The 19,662-nt window shown below is 49.9% G+C and overlaps 1 protein-coding gene and 1 long non-coding RNA gene across 3 annotated transcripts in view; one reads left to right on the top strand and one right to left on the bottom strand.

The window, feature by feature from the left end:
- Nucleotides 1–1,533: 1,533 nt before the first annotated feature.
- wdr17 (WD repeat domain 17) overlaps nucleotides 1,534–19,662 on the bottom strand; it is a 27,606-nt gene continuing 9,477 nt past the window's right edge. Inside the window, exons 10-32 of one of the 2 annotated variants that reach the window (XM_085408161.1) lie at nucleotides 16,411–16,502; nucleotides 16,249–16,331; nucleotides 16,077–16,163; nucleotides 14,821–14,985; nucleotides 14,551–14,666; nucleotides 14,369–14,455; nucleotides 14,129–14,278; nucleotides 13,682–13,812; nucleotides 10,643–10,768; nucleotides 10,147–10,302; nucleotides 9,962–10,026; nucleotides 9,518–9,650; nucleotides 9,346–9,434; nucleotides 8,603–8,702; nucleotides 8,373–8,512; nucleotides 7,706–7,817; nucleotides 7,401–7,542; nucleotides 6,798–6,900; nucleotides 6,594–6,695; nucleotides 5,184–5,282; nucleotides 3,200–3,267; nucleotides 2,986–3,083; nucleotides 1,534–1,968 (exon numbers count right to left, since the gene is read on the bottom strand). In XM_085408161.1, coding sequence (XP_085264287.1) covers nucleotides 1,849–1,968; nucleotides 2,986–3,083; nucleotides 3,200–3,267; nucleotides 5,184–5,282; nucleotides 6,594–6,695; nucleotides 6,798–6,900; nucleotides 7,401–7,542; nucleotides 7,706–7,817; nucleotides 8,373–8,512; nucleotides 8,603–8,702; nucleotides 9,346–9,434; nucleotides 9,518–9,650; nucleotides 9,962–10,026; nucleotides 10,147–10,302; nucleotides 10,643–10,768; nucleotides 13,682–13,812; nucleotides 14,129–14,278; nucleotides 14,369–14,455; nucleotides 14,551–14,666; nucleotides 14,821–14,985; nucleotides 16,077–16,163; nucleotides 16,249–16,331; nucleotides 16,411–16,502 — 2,564 coding nt within the window. In that variant the 3' untranslated portion in view covers nucleotides 1,534–1,848. Of the gene's footprint in view, nucleotides 1,969–2,985; nucleotides 3,084–3,199; nucleotides 3,268–5,183; nucleotides 5,283–6,593; nucleotides 6,696–6,797; nucleotides 6,901–7,400; nucleotides 7,543–7,705; nucleotides 7,818–8,372; nucleotides 8,513–8,602; nucleotides 8,703–9,345; nucleotides 9,435–9,517; nucleotides 9,651–9,961; nucleotides 10,027–10,146; nucleotides 10,303–10,642; nucleotides 10,769–13,681; nucleotides 13,813–14,128; nucleotides 14,456–14,550; nucleotides 14,667–14,820; nucleotides 14,986–16,076; nucleotides 16,164–16,248; nucleotides 16,332–16,410; nucleotides 16,503–19,662 lie in introns of both variants that reach the window. The other variant, XM_085408160.1, reaches the window with a different exon arrangement.
- LOC146668902 (uncharacterized) lies at nucleotides 16,953–17,839 on the top strand. Its single transcript, XR_014911917.1, has 3 exons — nucleotides 16,953–17,273; nucleotides 17,409–17,519; nucleotides 17,652–17,839. It is a non-coding gene; the product is annotated as an uncharacterized LOC146668902 (long non-coding RNA).

Genomic DNA, 19,662 nt, shown 5'->3' with positions numbered 1-19,662 from the left:
CCTGAGCTCAGGAGTAATGTTAGCACAGTGCTCCCTCGCTATATTGCGGTTCATCTTTTGCGGCTGTCGCAATTTTGCATGCTTTATTTTTTTTTTTACAGCCCATTGTGTTCTGCATCCTGATTGGCTGTAAATCGTTGTCAATCAATCCTGTGCCGTGTCTCGTGTACAGTACAGAATGTGTTCAGCTTGTCGATCGCTAGCAGTGGGACAAAAAGTTCTCGACATGCTGAGGGAAGGTAGAAGTTACTGTATTTTTTGGACCATAAGGCACACCGCATTAAAACAGTCAGATAAGTCAAACTTTACTCAACTCATTCTTCTTGCTTCCTCCACTTCCGTACCATTGATTCATTATTGATTCATTAATGTTAAATTCTCTGGCAGCTGCTCTGCTCCCATGTTCTGAAAACAGGGTTTGATCTTTGGTTTCGGTCTATAATACTGGACTTATTCTTCTACGAAGGTTTGAACGAGAGAGAAAAATGTGAAAATGTTCATGCCTGTCTGAGAAAAGTGTAAAGTGTGCAGTGAGGGGTTTTCCAGCCTTAAAACATCTGTAATAATTGTAAAAAATAAAGTTGGCTACTCCCACAATAGACGAGGGACCGCTGTATGTAGAATTCCCAAATAATATGATTCGATTCAAATCAGATTTATTTATTCAGCACCAAATCACAACAACAGTCGCCTCAAGGTAGATCGGACAATAACACATACAGAGAAACACCCAACAATCATATGACCCCCTATGAGAAGCACTTTGGTGACAGTGGGAAGGAAAAACTCCCTTTTAACAGGAAGAAACCTCCAGCAGAACCACACACACCTCGCTTCTCTTCCTGTTAAAACAGTTCTTCTTTCCTCCAGTCACCAAGTGCTGCCAGGAGAGGGTCGTCTGATTATTTGTGTTTTCTCTAATTTGTTGGATCTTTGCCTTTCAATAAAGCATTTTGAGGAGATGCCAGCATGTATGTATTCACATAAATGAACAGTCCTGAGCCGCCCTAATATGATATAACAGTGTGTGGACAGATTCTTTCATTGTGTCTTTGTAGATCTGAGAGAGGAAGTCAGGAGGGTCAGTAAAGTATGTGAGGGTGGTGCAGGAGATGTGAGGACAGAGGTGAGGTGTGCGGTAGGAGTGACAGATGGGTTCAAGGTGGGGGTGGTGATTACATCAGGGATCAGCTCTCAGCTCCTCCTTGTTTGCAGTGGGGACGGACAGGCTCACAGGTGAGTCTCTCATGTTTGCAGATGATACTGTGATCTGTTCTGAGAGCCTGGAGAGGTGGAGGTACGACATACGTGTGTGAACGAGAGGCAGACAGGTGGAGAGGTGAACATGCCAGGCAGCAGGAAAGGAGGAAGACCTCAGAGAAGATTGGTGGATGCAGTGAAGGCGACATGCAGAGAGTTGGTGTGGCAGAGGAGAACGCTGGGATAGAAGGAGGCAGGTGATCCACTGTGGTGACTCCTAAAGGGAGCAGCTGAGAGAAGATTAACACGAACACAAAGAAAGTCTCCCATAAATACTCAGTGGTGTCTTTATTCCAGTGCTTTCTTTGTACAGTAGAAGAACTCAGATCTATACCCTGTATGTACATGATCACATTGTGGGAAATGAAGCGGGAGTCCTACCCAGTACGACACATTCAACACCAGTCCTCCTCCACACGTGAAGCACGATTGGTTGGCTACATTCTCATCACGTAACAGCTAACCAATATCAAAATCTACAAAAGCTTTGAGCTCCTCTGAAGCTTCAGTTGGCAAAAAGTGTTTGAGCTTCAGCCGCTGGTGTCTGTCTCATCGCCGCCGTGACCGTCTTCCTCTTCTTCGTGTGTGTTAAAAGGGGTTGATGCGGAGTCCCGTCCCCAGCGGGGAGAAGGGGTTGACCTTCGCCCACATTAAAGCGTCGTTGAGTGAGATGGCTGATTTATTGTCCTCCAGCAAAAACACCGGACCCTGAGCATTCAAACAGAGCAGACAGAGCTTTGGACACATCAGTGCAGAAACACGTCGGGTAATCAGAGCTCGTGGGGACAGCTAATGGGCGCGATGCTTTCCCTAACCATGACCTTACTGTAACCCAGTGGTTCCCAAACTTTTTTTGCTGGGCCCCCCTTTGTTTTACGAGTACACGGGTGATTTTGAAAAGCAGCTGTTTCGTCCACGTAAACAGCGTTTCGAATCACCGAAAACGGAGATTTTTTAAAATTCATTTTTTGCGTTTACGTGTGGACGAGGAATACAGAGTCACGCAACATCAAAGGTATGAGCCTTTTTCCACATCACGCTGTGGCCACGTTATTGCTTACATGAGAGGAATTGCAGAATGGCAGACAGTCAGATTAACAGTATTTTGTCTCTGTCTGCAGGTTTTACACTCTTACATATAAACACACAGTTACTGTCCCTCCATTTACAAAGGCAGAGGCGTCACGGTGCGATTATTTTACGTGTAGTTGTTTTTTCTGTGTAATAATGTTCAACATTGCTGTCAATGCATTTTTCAAAAAATGCCTCTCTGTGCAAAATGGGTTTAAAAACATAAACAGCTGTGGGATCCTGTTTGTCCGTGATGTAAACAGCCCAGCGCTGCTCCTGATGCAGGGAAGACCAACCCTGCAGGGAGACCTACCTCAGCACCTGTGCAGGTGAAGCCAAAGGGCAGATCTGCTTCACCATATTTTCTAGTCTTTGGCTTAGAATGAAGTTGGTTTGGAAACATATTCAGTGATGCTTCATCTCCTGCTGTGCGTTTGTGTGGGCGCCCGTGCTAGCCGTGTGCAAGCGTTTTGTTTTTTTCCCTTTTCATGCCGCGCCCCCCCTGCAATGGCTCTGCACCCCCCCTAGGGGGCGGGCCCCACACTTTGGGAAAGTCTGCTGTAACCTGACACTAAAACCACATTTTGAGTCTCAAAAATGCCTTCAATGCTGTGGGATTTTGGTCCCCACAAAGATGTTAAAACACACACACACCTGTATTCTCTGCCCGGTGAAGCAGGACAGCTGGAGGTCTGAGTGACTCGGCAGGTTGGAGCCCGTCACGTAGTCAGCACCGCAGAGGAGCAACGCACCTGAGAGACGTCAGGACATGGTTTAATGTTGTCATTATCATTAACACGATGCTTCTTTCCTCGCCCTCTGAGCTGCAGCTGGTGATGCGGCGCTCTGAGGCGTGAGGACTGTTTACCTTTGTGGCTCGGCTGGATTCTCCTCTGCAGGCAGCTGAACTCTTCTCTTTGACACTCTGACGGGGGGCTGTTGGAGACAGACGGACAGGAAGGAAGCACGTTTGCTGTGAGTGTGTGTGGACATGAGGACTGCATGATAACAGCAGCATTTTCTCACAGAAGACGGTTTACAGCATCAGTGCGAGCCGAGCTGAAGGCACTCGGTCGTGCTTTGTTTCATGGAACAGCAGCAGCTTTCAGCGAGTGCTCCACTTTGGAGTCTGGAGTCTGAGGACTTTCACAGATGATACGTACACTTTGTTTTCTTAATATGAAAACATCCAGCTGTGTGGACCGGGCCCCAGAGACCCACTCAGGGCTAGAACTCATCAGTAGGTTTGCCTTCATAATCAAGCTTGAACACCCAAAAACACAAAGAGAAAAACTGACAAAATACTGAGACGTGACAAATGTACTCAGACTTGTCTGCTACAAATGTACCCGGGACGCAGAGTGTGTGAGTGTGTGTGTGTGAGTGTGAGTTTCAAACAGCCGTCTGTGGCCTGCAGCTTGCTGACTGCAGTCACTGCTTACAGGAAACCACAGACTAAAATAAAGAAATGAAACTTGTCCAGCTGTTTGTGACAAACTGATAGCGCGATGTTGTTCTAGAAGCTCATCCCTGCTCTGTTCCTCTTCAAAGGGCCCGTTTCAGGATCAGGACTCAAGTTCTGGGTCAAAGATGGAGCTATGTTAGGTAAGGCTCAGGGAAACTGTGGTCTGCACTCTGGGGTGTGCACTCTTTGCAGCTGAGTCCACTCAGTAATGAAGCAATGAGTCCTTAAACTGGACCAGACTCGCTGCACTGACGGCGTCTGAGCTTCTCTGTTGTGGTGATTGTTCCTGTTTTTGGTGGAAGCCGCAGCTTTGACGTCTCTTTAAGATGAATAATCATAAAAGAGCTTTAATGACTGAACATCAGCCCAGCAACATGCCTACGTGTCCATGCGTGTCCATGCAAGTCCATGCGTGTGCCTACGTGTCCATGCATGTGCCTACGTTTGCATGCGTGTGCATGTGTGTGCCTAAGTGTGCATGTGTGTGCATGCATGTGCATGCACACACTTGCTCGCGTCCCCAGCAGTAAGTCTGCATGTGGCGCTGCTCAGCTGTGGGGATGGTGGAAGCAGAGCAGTTATGTGTACATAAAAACATTTCTGGATGTATTAGGAAGATGCTAGTAATGAATTAACCATGCACTAGTGCTGGGAGACCGTATGCACGGCTCTTACTGATAGGCCGAGTTCATCTTTGATGCTCTGCTTCCTTAAATAGCAGCTTATGAAGTGCAGTTTCAGAACAGCACCACAAGGTGGAGCCGCCTTCATCTGAGTGCTGCTGAGCTGGAGGGGACAGCACTGACGAGACAGTCATATATTTTATTCTGAAGCTCTTCCTGATGTTGACGAGCTCCATGATAAATCATTAAAACTTTACTATCTTATATGAAGTCCAGGATTTGGTTCATTTTTCTTCAAGCGCTTTGATTTCATCGGGCTGTGGTGCAAACACGGGTCACTGTGTGCCGCTGGGACGTTCAGCCCTGAGAAGAAGATCCTCATTCAGTGACGAGCACATTTCCACCCAGACAGAGAGGAAGTAAAGCTTCCACTTCACTGATTTCAGAGTGGGCCGTAATGGCTCCTGGTGCTCTTCATCCATCTGATTTCCCCTCATCAGGAAGTCCTCCAAACCTCAGAGTGACGATTCTTCAGTTAGCCGATCACTCAGTGACCATCTCAGTCTAACGGCAGATGCGGCTCCTTCATGTGTCGTGATGCAGTTGCCTTGGTGACCGGCCTCATCCTGGCCGCTCTTCAGCATCACTGCTACACCTCTGCTCGTTAATGTGAGCACCTTGTAGTGTTATTGATACAACGTGTGTGTGTGTGTGTGTGTGTGTGTGTGTGTGTGTGTGTGTGTGTGTGTGTGTGTGTGACGTACATGCTGTTAGCTTGTGTGCAGGCCCTCCAGGCGTCCAGCTCCACAGACAGCTGCTCGATCTTCAGAGGGACACACACCTCTCGCCGCTTCAGCAGCTGACTGAGAAACACAAAGAAACGCGTTCACAGACGCTGGCGTGCAGCAGATCCAAACAATCATCGTCGATAATTCCAAATCAAAAGCCGATATTAGCTGACGTCACCGCGCACGGTGATATCTGTTCCTGTTTCTGGAAGTTATTTTGACGCTTGTGTCCAAACAAATCAGGAGATGCTGAACATTGATTACGATCAAGGAAAATGTAAACCTGCCTGTAGCGCTCCAAAGCTTCAGCTGAGGTTTAAACCAGGGGTGTCAAACATAAGGCCCGGGGGCCAGAGTGGGCTTGGCAGAGACTCCAGCCTGGCCCTTTGGATGGATTTGGAAAATGTGAAGGAGGGCGTAGATGTTGGAATTTGAACTGTGTTACAACTTTTCCTACTGATGTTTTAGTTTCCTCTTAAAGTTAAAATGGTAGAAATTACATTAAAAAATGTAAATAAACTAAAGACATTCAGGGACATTCATGCTAAACCAACATAATGAAGTCACATAAACAGAAACGGTCTGTATTTATATAGCGCTTTTCTAGTCCCTAAGGACCCCAAAGCGCTTTACATATCCAGTCATCCACCCATTCACACACACATTCACACACTGGTGATGGCAGCTACATTGTAGCCACAGCCACCCTGGGGCGCACTGACAGAGGCGAGGCTGCCGGACACTGGCGCCACCGGGCCCTCTGACCACCACCAGTAGGCAACGGGTGAAGCGTCTTGCCCAAGGACACAACGACCGAGACTGTCCGAGCCGGGGCTCGAACCAGCAACCTTCCGATTACAAGGCGAACTCCCAACTCTTGAGCCACGATGTTTTATGATCGTGTACCAGACAAACTGCTGTTTTTCACAGTCGGTCACAGTAAAAACATTGATGTGGACTAATAAAAACTTTCTGTTTTATAACCACAGGACAGTCTGAGTGCTGACCTCACACTGAGAAAACTGCTCTTTGTGTGCAGGACTGGAAAATCCTCTGTGTGCGCTCCAAGAGAATCCAGCGTCAGCTTTCATGCTGCTGACACACACACACACACTGTGAGTGTGCAGACACACACACACACACACACACACACACACACTGTGAGTGTGTGTGTGTGTGTGTGTGTCTGCACACTCACAGTGTGTGTGTGTGTGTGTGTGTGTGTGTGTGTGTGTGTGTGTGTGTGCACTCACAGTGTGTGTGTGTGTGTGTGTGTGTGTGTGTGCACTCACAGTGTGTGTGTGTGTGTGTGTGTGTGTGTGTGTGTGTGTGTGTGTGCACTCACAGTGTGTGTGTGTGTGTGTGTGTGTGTGTGTGTGTGTGTACCTGGTGTATTCGTAGAGTGCAGGTACGATGCTGCTGTACTGTCTTCTAATGGCCAGCAGAGCTCCAATATAACCACAGAGGATGAGCAGCTCACTGCGGGCTCTGCACACACACACAGACACACACACACAGACACACACTCAGGTCAGTGAGCTCTGTGTGTGGTAAGAACAAACGTTGTTTCTAATAAACAGTCGTTCTCACTCGGTGGTCTTGGTCGTGATGAGGCGGTCAGTTCTAATGTAACTCATCAGGTCCAGGATTGGCTGAATGTCATCCACCGTCCAATCAGATCCAGCCAGCTGTTCTGAGGAGGGAAAAAAATGAAAAGCAAGATTTGAACTAATCAGCCCGTCCATCATTATCCTTATCAGGGTCGCAGGGGGTGGAGCCTATCCCAGCTGCCACAGGGCGAGAGGCGGGGTAAACCCTGGACCCTAACACTCATCAGTGTTTATGACTATTGTGGACGATCGGTTAGCTCTTCAGTTTAAAAAAATCACAACAACAGTCGCCTCAAGGCGCTTCAGGTTGTAATGTAACGACCTACAATAACGCCGAGAAAACCCAACCATCATATGACCCCTATGAGCAGCACTTTGGCGACAGTGGGAAGGAAAAACTCCCTTTTAACAGGAAGAAACCTGCAGCAGAACCAGGCTCAGGGAGGGGCGGGGCCATCTGCTGCGAGCGGTTGGGGTGAGCCATAAACATTAAAAACATGAACTAAAACATGGAGAAAAAACACATGAAATCTTTGTTTTCTGTGAACTTCCAGCTGCTGCACTGACGCTGATGTGTGAGTACCTTTGACGTGGTTTATCCCGATCTGCAGGGCGACCTCAGGCTCGGGGCTCAGCAGGCGGAGTTTAACCGCTGAAAACAAGTCTCCTTCATTCACAGCTTCTTCTGCCAGCACCTTACACTCCTCCAGTGAAGGCAGGCCGCACTTTAAAGACAGCGAGCGACATCATCACGCGTTAATATCGACATGTACACGCCCACGTCCGCTGCAAACATGTTTCTGCTGTTGTCTATTAAATAAAGGCTTTAAGTATTTACCGATCACTGCAACGTTTACATTTTACCCAGAAGGAGTCGAGCGTACGCACCCTTTCATGCAGCTGGTTGATTTCAGCCGCAGTCCCCGGGTAAAACGCGCAGAGTTTAGCCAATAAGACGTGGTTGTCGGGAATCATTCGCAGCAGGTCAGCTGACAGCTCCCTAAGTGTAAACACAGAGAAGATGAGGGTCATGTTTTTATCATGTGCAGCTTTTATGGAGCCACAGAGTGAAGCAGCTGTGTGTGCTCGTGGCTGCGACTGCGTCCGTGTGTCCTGAGTCAGCTTGTAGCTGACAGCTGGGCGCCAGCACAGCTGGATATGTGACGTCACCCAGCGGTTTGTCCGTGAGGACGGACTCACTGTTGGAGCCTCGAGTGGACATTAGAGGAACTGCAGTTTCTCCTACGTGGACGTTTACTTTGTCCTGATTGGTTCGCACTGTGCAGGTAAGCGGCCTGCACACTGATTTGTTTAAGTCTGTACCCGCCCACCTTTGAGCGCCAACAGCTGCACCTGTCAGGGAACAGTTCCCTGACATTGCGAATTTCACAAAAGAGAGCCAATCAAAAGGATGTGTCAAAGCAAAGCCACGCCCTTAAATCCCCCGATCTGATCTGTTCTCAAACTAAACCAAATCATGTGACCAGTTCAGTTAACTGAGCGTGCTCAGGGGACGGCGGTCTTCGTGTGGGGGCAAAGCAACACAAAAGCCTACCATGTCGGATTGGTCATGTACTTCCTGGCAAGGAGCTGAAGGCAGTAAGCCGTGCTCTGATTGGCCCCCTCTCCGAGGACGATGCCCACACACGCGGCCAGCTCCAGCTCGTTACCTCGCATCAGACTGGACATGGCTAACTGGAACCAAAGCACACGTCCGCACACACTTCAGCCATGTTTTAAAGCGGAGCGCAAAGAAATGCCGAAGACGGCGACTGCGACACTCACCTCGACGTCGTCCACGGCCAGGTGGCAGCACGCCGCCAGCACAGAGCATCCGTCCTGGAAGTACCACTCAGCGAGGTCCTTACAAACCTTATGGAGGAGGCTGCAGAGAGAGGAGAGCCACAGAGGTCTGCAGGTGTGACTCACACAGGTGTTCAGTTAAACTAAGGAGGAGAAGCTGACCTGAGATCAGCAGAGTATCAGCATCTGTCTGCTCTGACCTGTGTGTGCGTGTGCGTGTGTGTGTGTGTGTGTGTGTGTGTGCGCGCGCGTGCGTGTGTGCGTGCGTGCGTGTGTGCATGTGTGTGTGTGCGTGTGTGTGTGTGTGCGAGTGTGCGTGTGAGCGTGTGTGTGTGCGTGTGTGCGTGCGTGCGTGCGTGCGTGTGTGTGTGTGTGCGTGCGCGCGTGTGTGCGTGCGTGTGTGTGCGTGCGTGCGTGCGTGTGTGCGTGCGTGCGTGCGTGTGTGCGTGCGCGCGTGCGTGTGTGCGTGCGCGCGTGCGTGTGTGTGTCTGTGTGTGTGTGCGTGCGTGCGTGCCTGTGTGTGTGTGTGTGTGTGCGTGCGTGCGTGCCTGTGTGTGTGTGTGTGTGTGCGTGCGTGCGTGCCTCTGTGTGTGTGTGTGTGTGCGTGCGCGCGTGCGTGTGTGCGTGCGCGCGTGCGTGTGTGTCTGTGTGTGTGTGCGTGCGTGCGTGCCTGTGTGTGTGTGTGTGTGTGCGTGCGTGCGTGTCTGTGTGTGTGTGCGTGCTACCTCTGGTACTGCTGCCTGTTGTCCACGTCATTAGTCGTGTGGTTGGCTGCAGAGCTTTGAGGTGCACGTATGTTCCCCTCACACGCTCCCTAAAAACATTCATGGTTAGGATGTTGTCACCTGTGCGTCCCTCGTCACAGGTGATGCGTCCGTGTTGGTGCGATCTTTGTACCTGTGCTATCAGTAAGGCCTCCAGCAGCTGTCCTCTCCCGCTGAAGAACGTCACCAGTTTTTTGATGTCTCCCGTGGCGACGCAGTACGGGATGGCGTCGTCATTATCCTCGGCCATCAGCTGGTCCGCTCTCCTGCCACAAGCACAGGCTGATATGAAGCGTGTGGAGCAGCAGGAATGTGAGACTCGGGTGATGATGACGATAAACCTTATAAACCGTTTCTTTATCGTGACCTTTGTGGCCTCGCTGCTCTGCGTTTGCAGCCTAACACTTAAACACGTCATGGACGCACGATCGCCTTAAACCTTACAAACAGTCATCTGTGCTGCCGATGGGCCCGACCTCAGCGCACTCATGTTGAGTCAGAAAACATTAAGTGCAGCCTTTCATGTCAGAAACGGGCGCGACGCTCGGTGGTTCTCTGGGTTGGTGCTCGGTGTTACCTCTGCATGAGCTTCTTCCAGTACTTCATGGAGACTCCCGGTGCCACAGACAACGCTTTCTCCCACTGAAACACACAAACGCTCACATCACCGAGCCCTCGGTGCAGCGTCACTCAAACTCTTCCTGCTTTTTGTTTTAGTCAAAGTTTCATTTGAACAGTGAGTTCACACACACACACACACACCTGTCCCAGCTCCACCATCAGCTCACAGTATCGTTGGGTCTGTCCCAGCCTCAGATGGATATCTGCGGCTTCCTTCAGCCGCTCCTCTTTGCTCGGCGCTCCGATTCCTCCTCCGAATTTGGACATCTTCACGATGGTCAGCTCCTGAGCTTCAGACTGGAAGACAAGAAAACAAAAGCTGAGGCTAGAAAATGATCATTAGAATTAGATGTAGAACAATAAGATCAGGCTCATACTGTTTCATACACCAAGGAGTAAACATGGGTTTTAGACGTGTTTTAAACGTGGACAGTGAAGGAGCCTCCCTGATGTGCTGGGGCAGATCGTTCCACAGATCAGCAGCAGCAATAGAGACGTGCTGCACGCCTGCAGCTGCAGGAGCATGAGCCAACAGTCTCCTGCTGGATCACAACTCAAGCAGGAACAGGTGTGGCGCTGACTGTGCACGCTGCGGTAACCGTCAGCTGTGACGGTGAAAGGACCAATCAGGACTCACGGTTTTAAACTTGAGCAGGTGCTTCATGTGCATCACTCCTTTGCTGTAGCTGGCTGGGAGCAGCGAGTCGTCCTGGCCGTTAATCACTGACACCAGGTCCCACAGGTTACTGCTGCCACCTGGAGGCTGGCGCACACACACACACACACACACACACACACACACACACACACACACACACACACACACACACACACACACACACACACGTGTGAAAACCAGCACGCTGATGCGTTCAAACATGTTTAATCAGACCAGTAATCCAGCCTCTCCTCCACCACAGACTGTGGCATCCTGCTAACATGCTGATGTTCTCTGGCTTTACTGCTGCCGCGTTTGCAGGAGGAGCAGGAGGAGGAGCAGGAGGAGATCTCACAGCGAAGACTCCAAATAAACCAGGAAGTAGTTTTAAAATCTGTAACATCTGTAATAATAATAAAAATATGTAAATATGAAAGCAGATTTCACTCTGTCCTGATCTCTGTTCTGCAAACATCACGTTCAGGCTGTGGAGGAGGAGCAGGAGGAGGAGGAGGAGCAGGAGGAGGAGGAGGAGGACGGAAGGAGCAGGAGGAGGAGGAGGAGGGGAGGAGCAGGAGGAGGGGAGGAGGAGGGGAGGAGGAGGAAGAGGAGGAGCAGGAGGAACAGGAGGAGGAGGTCAAACAGACAAACGAGGCTGCGCTCGCAGTGAAAAGCTTGGCAGGAGGAGAAAAGCACCAAACACAAAGGGCGTGTCCAAATTCATGGGCTGCATCCTCCTGAGGACACATTTGTAGACCGATTACGTCACAGCGACGCGCTGAAGGCTGTCCACATTCGTAGACTCCTCCGAATGCGGCCGACAAATGCGTCCTCCTTTTCCCCGAATTTGAAGGATGGGTTGGGTGTGTCCTTCGTGGCGCACCATATCCCAGAATTCATAGCACGGCCCAGCCAAACTCCAGTTTCCAGCAATGGCGGCCGCTACTAAGTTTTTAATATTACTCTTACTAATGTCTGTGAAGGTTCTCAGTCATCCAGGTCATCGTAGTCAAAGGAGCTTGCAAAGAAAAGCGTCTGGACTTCTTTAAGTTGCTTGAAGACGTTTCACCTCTCATCCGAGAAGCTTCTTCAGTTCTAAGGTCGCCAAAACACAGACTTAACAATGTGGTGTATGCTGTACAGTGCAGCGAGGAATGCTCAGACCTCTACATCGGAGAGACCAAACAGCCACTTCACAAGCGCATGGCACAACACAGAAGAGCCACCTCCACAGGACAAGACTCAGCAGTCCATCTGCATCTAAAGGTCAAAGGTCACTCTTTCGAGGATGCCAATGTTCACATTTTGGACAGAGAGGACAGATGGTTTGAAAGAGGAGTGAAAGAAGCATCTATGTCCACTGTGAGCGACCATCTTTGAACAGAGGCGGGGTTTACGACACCAACTCTCTGCCATCTATAATCCAGTTTTGAGATCCCTCCCCAGACGCCTTAACGCCCACTCACATCCTGGGCCATCTGACCTCAGGAATTCGCATGATAAGGTGGGGCCAGGTTTCACAATGAGCTCACCCGAAACTCTGGCTGATTGGGACCCACACCCAGTTTCCCACCTTGGCTCAGGCGATTAGAGGATCATCAGGGGTCCTTTTGTCCCTCTGTGGGGGGTCACTCCCACTAGGTTTATATCTGGGACTCTCCACCATTTGACCTTAGAACTGAAGAAGCTTCTCGGATGAGAGGTGAAACGTCTTCAAGCAACTTAAAGAAGTCCAGACGCTTTTCTTTGCAAGCTCCTTTGACTACTCTTACTAATATTTCTGGGTCACAAAATAAATTTTTAACATATTTTCAGGTGAGAAAGTAGCTGTGTAAACATCAAATATCTGCTCGGTTTATCAAGATATCCCATATTTGCTAAAGTGCTTCGATGTTTTCGGAGGCGTCTGCTACCCACCAGCTCGACAGCTAGCCGGGAGCTCGAGGGTTACTGAAGCCGCCGAGAACGGCACAACTCCCGGCACATCATGTTCAGATCACCGCGGAGTTTCGCTGCTCGGGTTAAACGTGATATATAATTCACTTAGACAACCTACAGATGTTATTGTTGGGCTTTTTTCAGTGTTTTGTTTGTTCGTGAGTAAATCGGTTTGGCTGAGATTAAAGCTATTAGATTCGATTCGATAAAACTTTATTAATCCATCGGGTGGTTTTTACACAGCTGAATAAACGTCAAACAGAAAACCGAGTAAACAGACGGTCGAGAGTTTCCTCCAGTGTCCTGTTATATTTTAGATAGCAAGGAGCAGACGGCCGAGTTTATTAAACTCCACCGAGACAGCGGCGACGCTAATCTGAAGGCGAGACCGTCAGCCGTTTACTTCCGGCCTACCGACCTTCTGAGGACCCGGCCCACGTAGACCGCGAAGGCCGGGTCCTCAGGAGGATGCAGCCCATGAATTTGGACACGACCAAAGACTCTCCCCTCATGTCTCAGTTTAATAAGGATAAATGTCATTGGTCATAACAGAAGAAGCTCCGCCCCCGGCGAACCTTAGCTTTTAGCTCTATTACAGCAGTGAGAGGATGTTACTAAGCTATGACATCGTTCTAGAGCTTGGTAAAAGGACCGTGCGGTCTTTATGAAGAGTCTGAGCTTGTGCTGCTGTGAATTATGGGATGTATCTCCTTTGCTTTCACAAAGGCTGGTCTGAGACTTCCAGGTCACCTCTCTGTAATTCAAAGTCAACTTTATCTATAAATCATTAGTTATTATTCATCTCTGGCTTTTGTCCTGATTTGGTGCCGTATAAATAAAACTGACCTGAATCATTAGAAACGCAGCTCAGCGACAGGCTGGTGACCTACGTATGATGAATGTTATATTAAACAGTGTAGGCAGGATTCATCTCTGTGAGCTCAGTGTGGACGTGATGAGCAGCAGCAAGCTCTCCTCAGCTCCTCGTACTCGGACTCTGATGGAGAGCTACGAGCTCACAGCCCCGCACCTCAGCGCGGGGCTGTCGGCTTAAACAGCACCTGACATCGAGGTCGTTACCGAAAAGCATTCAGAGAACCAGCGAAGCTTCTTGGCTCTGATGTCGAAGCTCAGCTTGTCCAGCTCCTGCTTGATGTCTCTGGATACTTTTCCACAGAGCAGCGGCGGAGAGCCGGGAACCATAGCTGTGTCTGCACACACACACACGCACGCGCGCACACACGCACACACGCACACGCACACAGAGACTTCATTATAATGATAAGAAACAAAAACGGTCATAAAGTTAAAATAGTGACAATAAGACATAAATCAGGGAGCGATCAGAAGCAGTGAGCTCGACGCTTCAACGCTCGCCATGACGAAACTGTAACGCCGCCATAGAAACAAACGTTTGTCACTTTGAAGCAGCTTGTAGGTTCGGGGGTTAGCGACCCCGCAGCACAGCGGTACAACAATGACACCGGCAGCACGAGTGAGCAGATTAAAGTTCAGGTGAGTTCCCACCTGTGTTTCCGATGATCTTCTCCCAGGGCTGGTCAGCGAGGACGTTCAGCAGCAGAGGGGAGATGAGCGGCGTGAGGGACCACAGCCTCACCGTGCTGTCCCTGCTGCAGCTCGCTATGGTGAAGGGACGGCTCTGATGGCACGTGAGACCTGCACACGCACAGAGTGAGCGGCTGTGACAGGAACGCACACGAATGTTTACTGAAGCGCGCCGTAAACGGGAAGCGGAGCCCGACTCACCGTACACGTCGGCTCCGTGGTCGTAGACCGTGTCTAAACACGTGCCGTCTCTGGTGTCCCACACTCTGATGGTGTAATCCCAGGAACCTGCGAAACAGCACAAACGAGCACATCGGTCTCCTGAGACCGCCCACTGCGCACAACTCACACACCAGGGGAGGGGACGCTTGTAGAGACGTTACCTGAGATGAGCAGGTAAGGCACCTCTGTGTTCCACATCAGGCCTCTGACCGGAGCCGTGTGCCCGCTCAGCACATTGATGCAGGCGTCCTGCGTGTAGTCCCAGATACGAACAGTCCTGCACACACACACACACACACGCACACACGCACACACACACACACGCACACACGCACACACACACACACACACACACACACACACACTCTTTGAACCAAGGCTAACTTGGGACGGCGTGCTCCGCCTCCTCCTCTCAGTGTGTCTGCACTCACCCATCATCCGATCCAGAGCACAGGATGCCCTCTCTCAGGGGGGACCAGCGAACGTGGAACACCTTGGCCAGGTGTCCCGTGAACACCTTCAGAGGCTGGTCCGAGCTCGTGGCCAGGTAGTACACGCGCACGTTCTTGTCCTCGCAGCCCGTCGCTATCATGTCCCTGCAGACAGAAGCACACGGTGACGTTCTCACAGCTTTAAAGGATCACTGCGCTTTATTTCAACCTGCTGCTCAGCGTTAACGAACACGCACCACCCACAGCTCCTCCATCAGCTGATGTCGGTGCACACGGACCTTTGACCCCTCAGAGCTGCTGCACACTCTTCCCTGGAAACGTAAACCCGCTGTGATGCTGGTTTAAATAGGAAATACCGACGGGTCAAACCGTGACCTCGTCGTTTGGTCTCTATTCTCGCTCACACAAACACTGCTGGACATCAGAGGAACTGCAGCGCTGGCTTTGTGTGGATGCAGCTATACGAAGCACAGACCTCAGGAACAGACGAGAACAAAGTGCAGACGTTTGTCTGTGAAGCACGTTTGGAGGAAACCAACAGCTCGCAGTAGCCGTCAGCACAAAGGAGGAGGGAGGGCGGTCTGAGTGAACACAGAGGCTACAGCTCGGACCAGACTGGGTCATCGATGGGACAAAGTCCAGGTCTGAACCAGAGGCCAGAGCTGGACCTCCAGAGAGCTGTGCATGAGCAACGCTGTGAAGAAGACTCCTCCACCTGGATGAGACAGACTAATGAAGTCACACAGGAAACATCAGCGCAGGTTCGTCCTGCTACAGGAGGGTGTACACGCTGCTGGACGATGGGGTCAGTGTATCGTGTGTGTGTAGATATTAGCCCATATTTAGCTCTACTGTACACTTTAGCACGTGCTGATTGTTGACACTACAGAGGAACTTAGAAGAACATCATGTCTTCTTCATCGACTGGGACCATAAACTCATCGGACTCACAGAGCTGGTGAGCAGGAGGCTTAAACCGTAACAACAGCACTCAGCCCTGTTCAGTGTGACGTCCAGCTCTGAACCTGCCGTAGACGTTCATGTAAACGAGCCGCTGGGTCCTTTAAAGCACTTGGGTGACACGTTTTGTGCCTGGATAACCTCCAGACAGCCCGGGCTGTGACACTCACCGTCCTCGTCCTGTGTCCCCTGTTTTTCCTTCTCCGAGCTGTGACATCCTACCATGTTGCTTAAATGATTCAAGTGAAGCCCAACGATGTGGACGCAGGTCTTACTTGTTGTTCTGGCTCCAGTCGCAGCCGAACACAGCAGCGGGGTGTTTGTACTTGTGCAGGATTTTACCGTCGATGGTCCGGATGATGCTGTCGCCACAACAACAATAAAAACACGAATCACTGCAAAGGACAAACACGACGCCGTCGTCGGGAGAGAAGGGGAAGCACTCACCAGAATCCGTCTCCGCTGCAGGTAGCGATCCGCTTTGAATCCTTGTGGCTCCAGGAAATACAGAAAATGCCGTTCTTACCGTGCTGGAGGAAGACAGACAGACGCATCACGCTGTGCATCGTGCGATCGGGTTCAGACACACGGGGGCGCGGCCCTACTCACCTCGTTGAAGCGAGTGATGATTTTTCCTTTCCTGACGTCCCAGATGAACGCTCCGTTACGGGACGTCGCCCCCGCGATGCAGTTCAGGTCTCCTTCACAGAGAAACAAACACGTCATCAGCTCATCTACACGACGCAGTGAAACGCTGCTGCTGCTGCTTTAGTGACACAAAGCGTCTCAGATCACCTCAGTTTTTAAACGATGGTTTCTATTATGAAGGAGACAAAACCGACCTGCTCCTCTTATTGATCGAAGAAGAAGAAAACAGGCAAAGATGATTGATTTCTCAAAACAGCATAAACCCTGTGGGCAATCTAAAAGCTCTGTGTGTGAACTTCCTGTTATCTGTGAGCCTCGGATTAAAGAAACTGTCCCTGCTGATGAATTAGAGCGCACAGGAAGCACAGCAGCAGCGAAGCATCGCCAGACGTACAGGAAGCATCAAAGCTGGTCTGAGGGCGTCCACAGCAAACAGAAACTTTGAACCAGCTGGTTTTTCCCTCTGACTCATGATTCTCTCAACATTGAAACGGTGGCTTTGCTCGGAGTTTAACCACACACTTCATCATCGTGTTCATAAATAAGTGTTTTTATTACACAGAGAAAACTCAGGAAACAAGAAGGATCTTAGAAAGTGTCAATAGCAGCTGATGTCGACACCAACCTGCTCCCGGGGTTTCACAGTTAATGCTAAACTGGATTTGTGGGTTTTCCCAAATTAGGCAAAAAGCAGAAATAAAAAGCCCGACCGACAGACGGGATCATCGTCCAGGTGGGAAGTGTTTGTGGTTGAGTTTCCTGTTCCCGCAGAAACATGAAGACTGTGATGCTCGCTGTGCTGCTGCTGCTGGCCGTCAGTCAGAGTGAGTTAACCCGCAGACCTGCTCTCCGTTCATCTGTTACATTTATTTGATGTTTGTAAGACGGTCTGTCGCGGCGTGAGTGAACCGTGGGGCTGCTGGCGACGGCTGAAGGTGGTTCTTTGACGTGTTTTGCAGGTGAAGCCTTGGAGTGTCACTGTGGAGGCCAGAAGTTCTGTTCACGTCCTGTGGAGACGTGCTCCAGCTCCAACGACGTCTGCTCTACTCTCGTCATCACTTCTGGGCCGGGTAAGTCTCGCCTTGCGTCGCTCTGACGTTTATGCAAAGAAAAGAGAACAAATGCATGCTGGGCCGCCTCACGGGCACTGTGAGCGGCTGGGACGATGTGTGACGGTCACTTCTGTCCTTTGGTTTTCACAGTGGTAACGCACACAAAGGGCTGCTTGAAGTCGCTGGCCTGCAGGATCCTGAATCGTCCGCCCGTGATGACTGCCAGCTGTTGCAGTTCTGATCTGTGCAACAGATAAACCGCTGCCACGCGGGACGTCGCCCGATTGGTCGACGCTCTGCTGCCGTGTGTTGTGTACTCTAGAGCAATAAAGATCAGCTGACTGTATTTACTGTCTCCGCTCCGTTTTTATCATCAAACTGATTTATTTTCACTTTGAAATATTTCTCTGACATGTTACCATAAAGTGTCGTTACGCGCGGTTAGCTCAGGTCGCTAATGATGAGACTTCAGGACGAGAAGCCCCGAAAACACCGAGTGATGTCACAGTGGCCATCGTTTATTTACAGTCTGATGTTTTAACGCTCTGTGTGCCGCTGCTGGCTGATGGAGACACCCTCAAGTGGTCAGTAGAGGAACTGCAGCTCGCTTCATTTTCAGCTCCAGAGGTTCCTGCGTCATTATCAGGCGGTGCAGTCCTAAAAATAACCTTTGGAAAGATGGACGTGTGAATACGATTATCGACTTTAGATGTATCCAGTCATTTTATACGCTCATATATAGAATATATGTTTCATGCATGTCAGTGGTATCTCTTATTAGAACCATGTGACCTGTAACTGTAAACCTTTGTTGCATCGTGGGAATAAAGAAAAACATAATAATTTGGTCAAAGTGAAATCTGCATTTCCACAGTGGAGAATAATTTAAAGCCGTGTTATTTAACCACTTCATGGTGTGTGTGTGCGTGTTCGCTGTGAGCCGGCGAATTTTAGTCCAACAGCCAAGAAAACGTGAACGGATTAGAGCGCACACAGGAAGCACAGCAGCAGCTGCCGACTGAGGACGAAGCAAACAGAAACTTTGATTGTGACGTCAGCGCGAGTTCCCGTGGTTTCACAGTTAATGCTAAACTGGATTTGTGGGATTTCTGTGGTTGTGCAAATAAAAAGCCCGATCCAGAGGGTCATCCAACGAGGTCATTGTCCAGGTGGGACGTGTTTGTGGTTCAGCTTCCCGTTCTCGCAGAAACACGAAGGCGTTGCTGAGCGTCAGAGCGAGTTGACCTGCAGACCTGCTCTCTGTGGGTCATCAGTTATTTGTCGTGTTGTGTTATGTTGGCTTGCAGGATGTTTTGACGTGTCGCTGTGGAGGTGATTGTTGACTACGTCTGTGCTTCATGTGTCGTAAATATGGAGTTCTGTACTGTCAGGATGAAACATGCAGTAAAACTTACGATCCATCCTGATCCTCGACTGCAGAGTGTGGGAGAATGACACTCCTGCTGATGAACTGACACCGTGCACAATGTCTGTTTGTACTTTATTATCACTTTGCTGGTGAGACGTGATTTTAGTGGTTGTGGAAACGTCACACGTCACTCCGGGTTTGTCTCCTGTTCAGCAGCAGCACATCGAGCATTTCCAGGCAAAAGCTTCGTCACTTTTACAGCCACAGGCTTCTTCTGTTTGGGCCAATCTGACCTGCATTCTTCCTCATGTCCAGCAGGGGGCGACTCCTCTGTTGGTATAAAGAGGGAGTCTGAGACGATGAGCTGCTTCTCTGTTTGTTCTTCTTTCTTCACGTTTTCAGGTGACTTCAGTTCAGTAGATGAGGCGAGCAGACACAGATCTAAATGTCTCTCCACTGCACGAGAACGCCTTCGACTTCTCTGCCTTTGCGCGCTACAGCCGGTCTGCAGCCGTATACGAGGAACGCGTCCTTATCCACAAAGGAGACGTCCGCTGTATTCAAAATGTTGGGGGAACGTGGCGCCTTCTACAAACTGCAAACCCACTCCTTAGTTTTAATACACGAATTATGAGTTTCTGAGAACACATCAGATTATCAGAAGACGTCATTACACACTGTTCAAAGCATATCTATAAGAACTACATCATGTTTTCTATTAAATAACCTCAGAAAATGACTGACTGCACCTGTAAGGTTTTTCTAAATCATTATTTTTTAAACATGAAGTGT

This window comes from Rhamphochromis longiceps, linkage group LG6 (genome assembly GCF_057381845.1).
Source record: "Rhamphochromis longiceps isolate RC_006_pf linkage group LG6, R_longiceps_female_GT1.1, whole genome shotgun sequence".
In the NCBI taxonomy this organism is placed as follows: Eukaryota; Metazoa; Chordata; class Actinopteri; order Cichliformes; family Cichlidae; genus Rhamphochromis; species Rhamphochromis longiceps.
The sequence above is the reverse complement of the archived record's forward strand: the minus strand, read 5'-3'. Positions and strand labels throughout refer to the sequence as shown.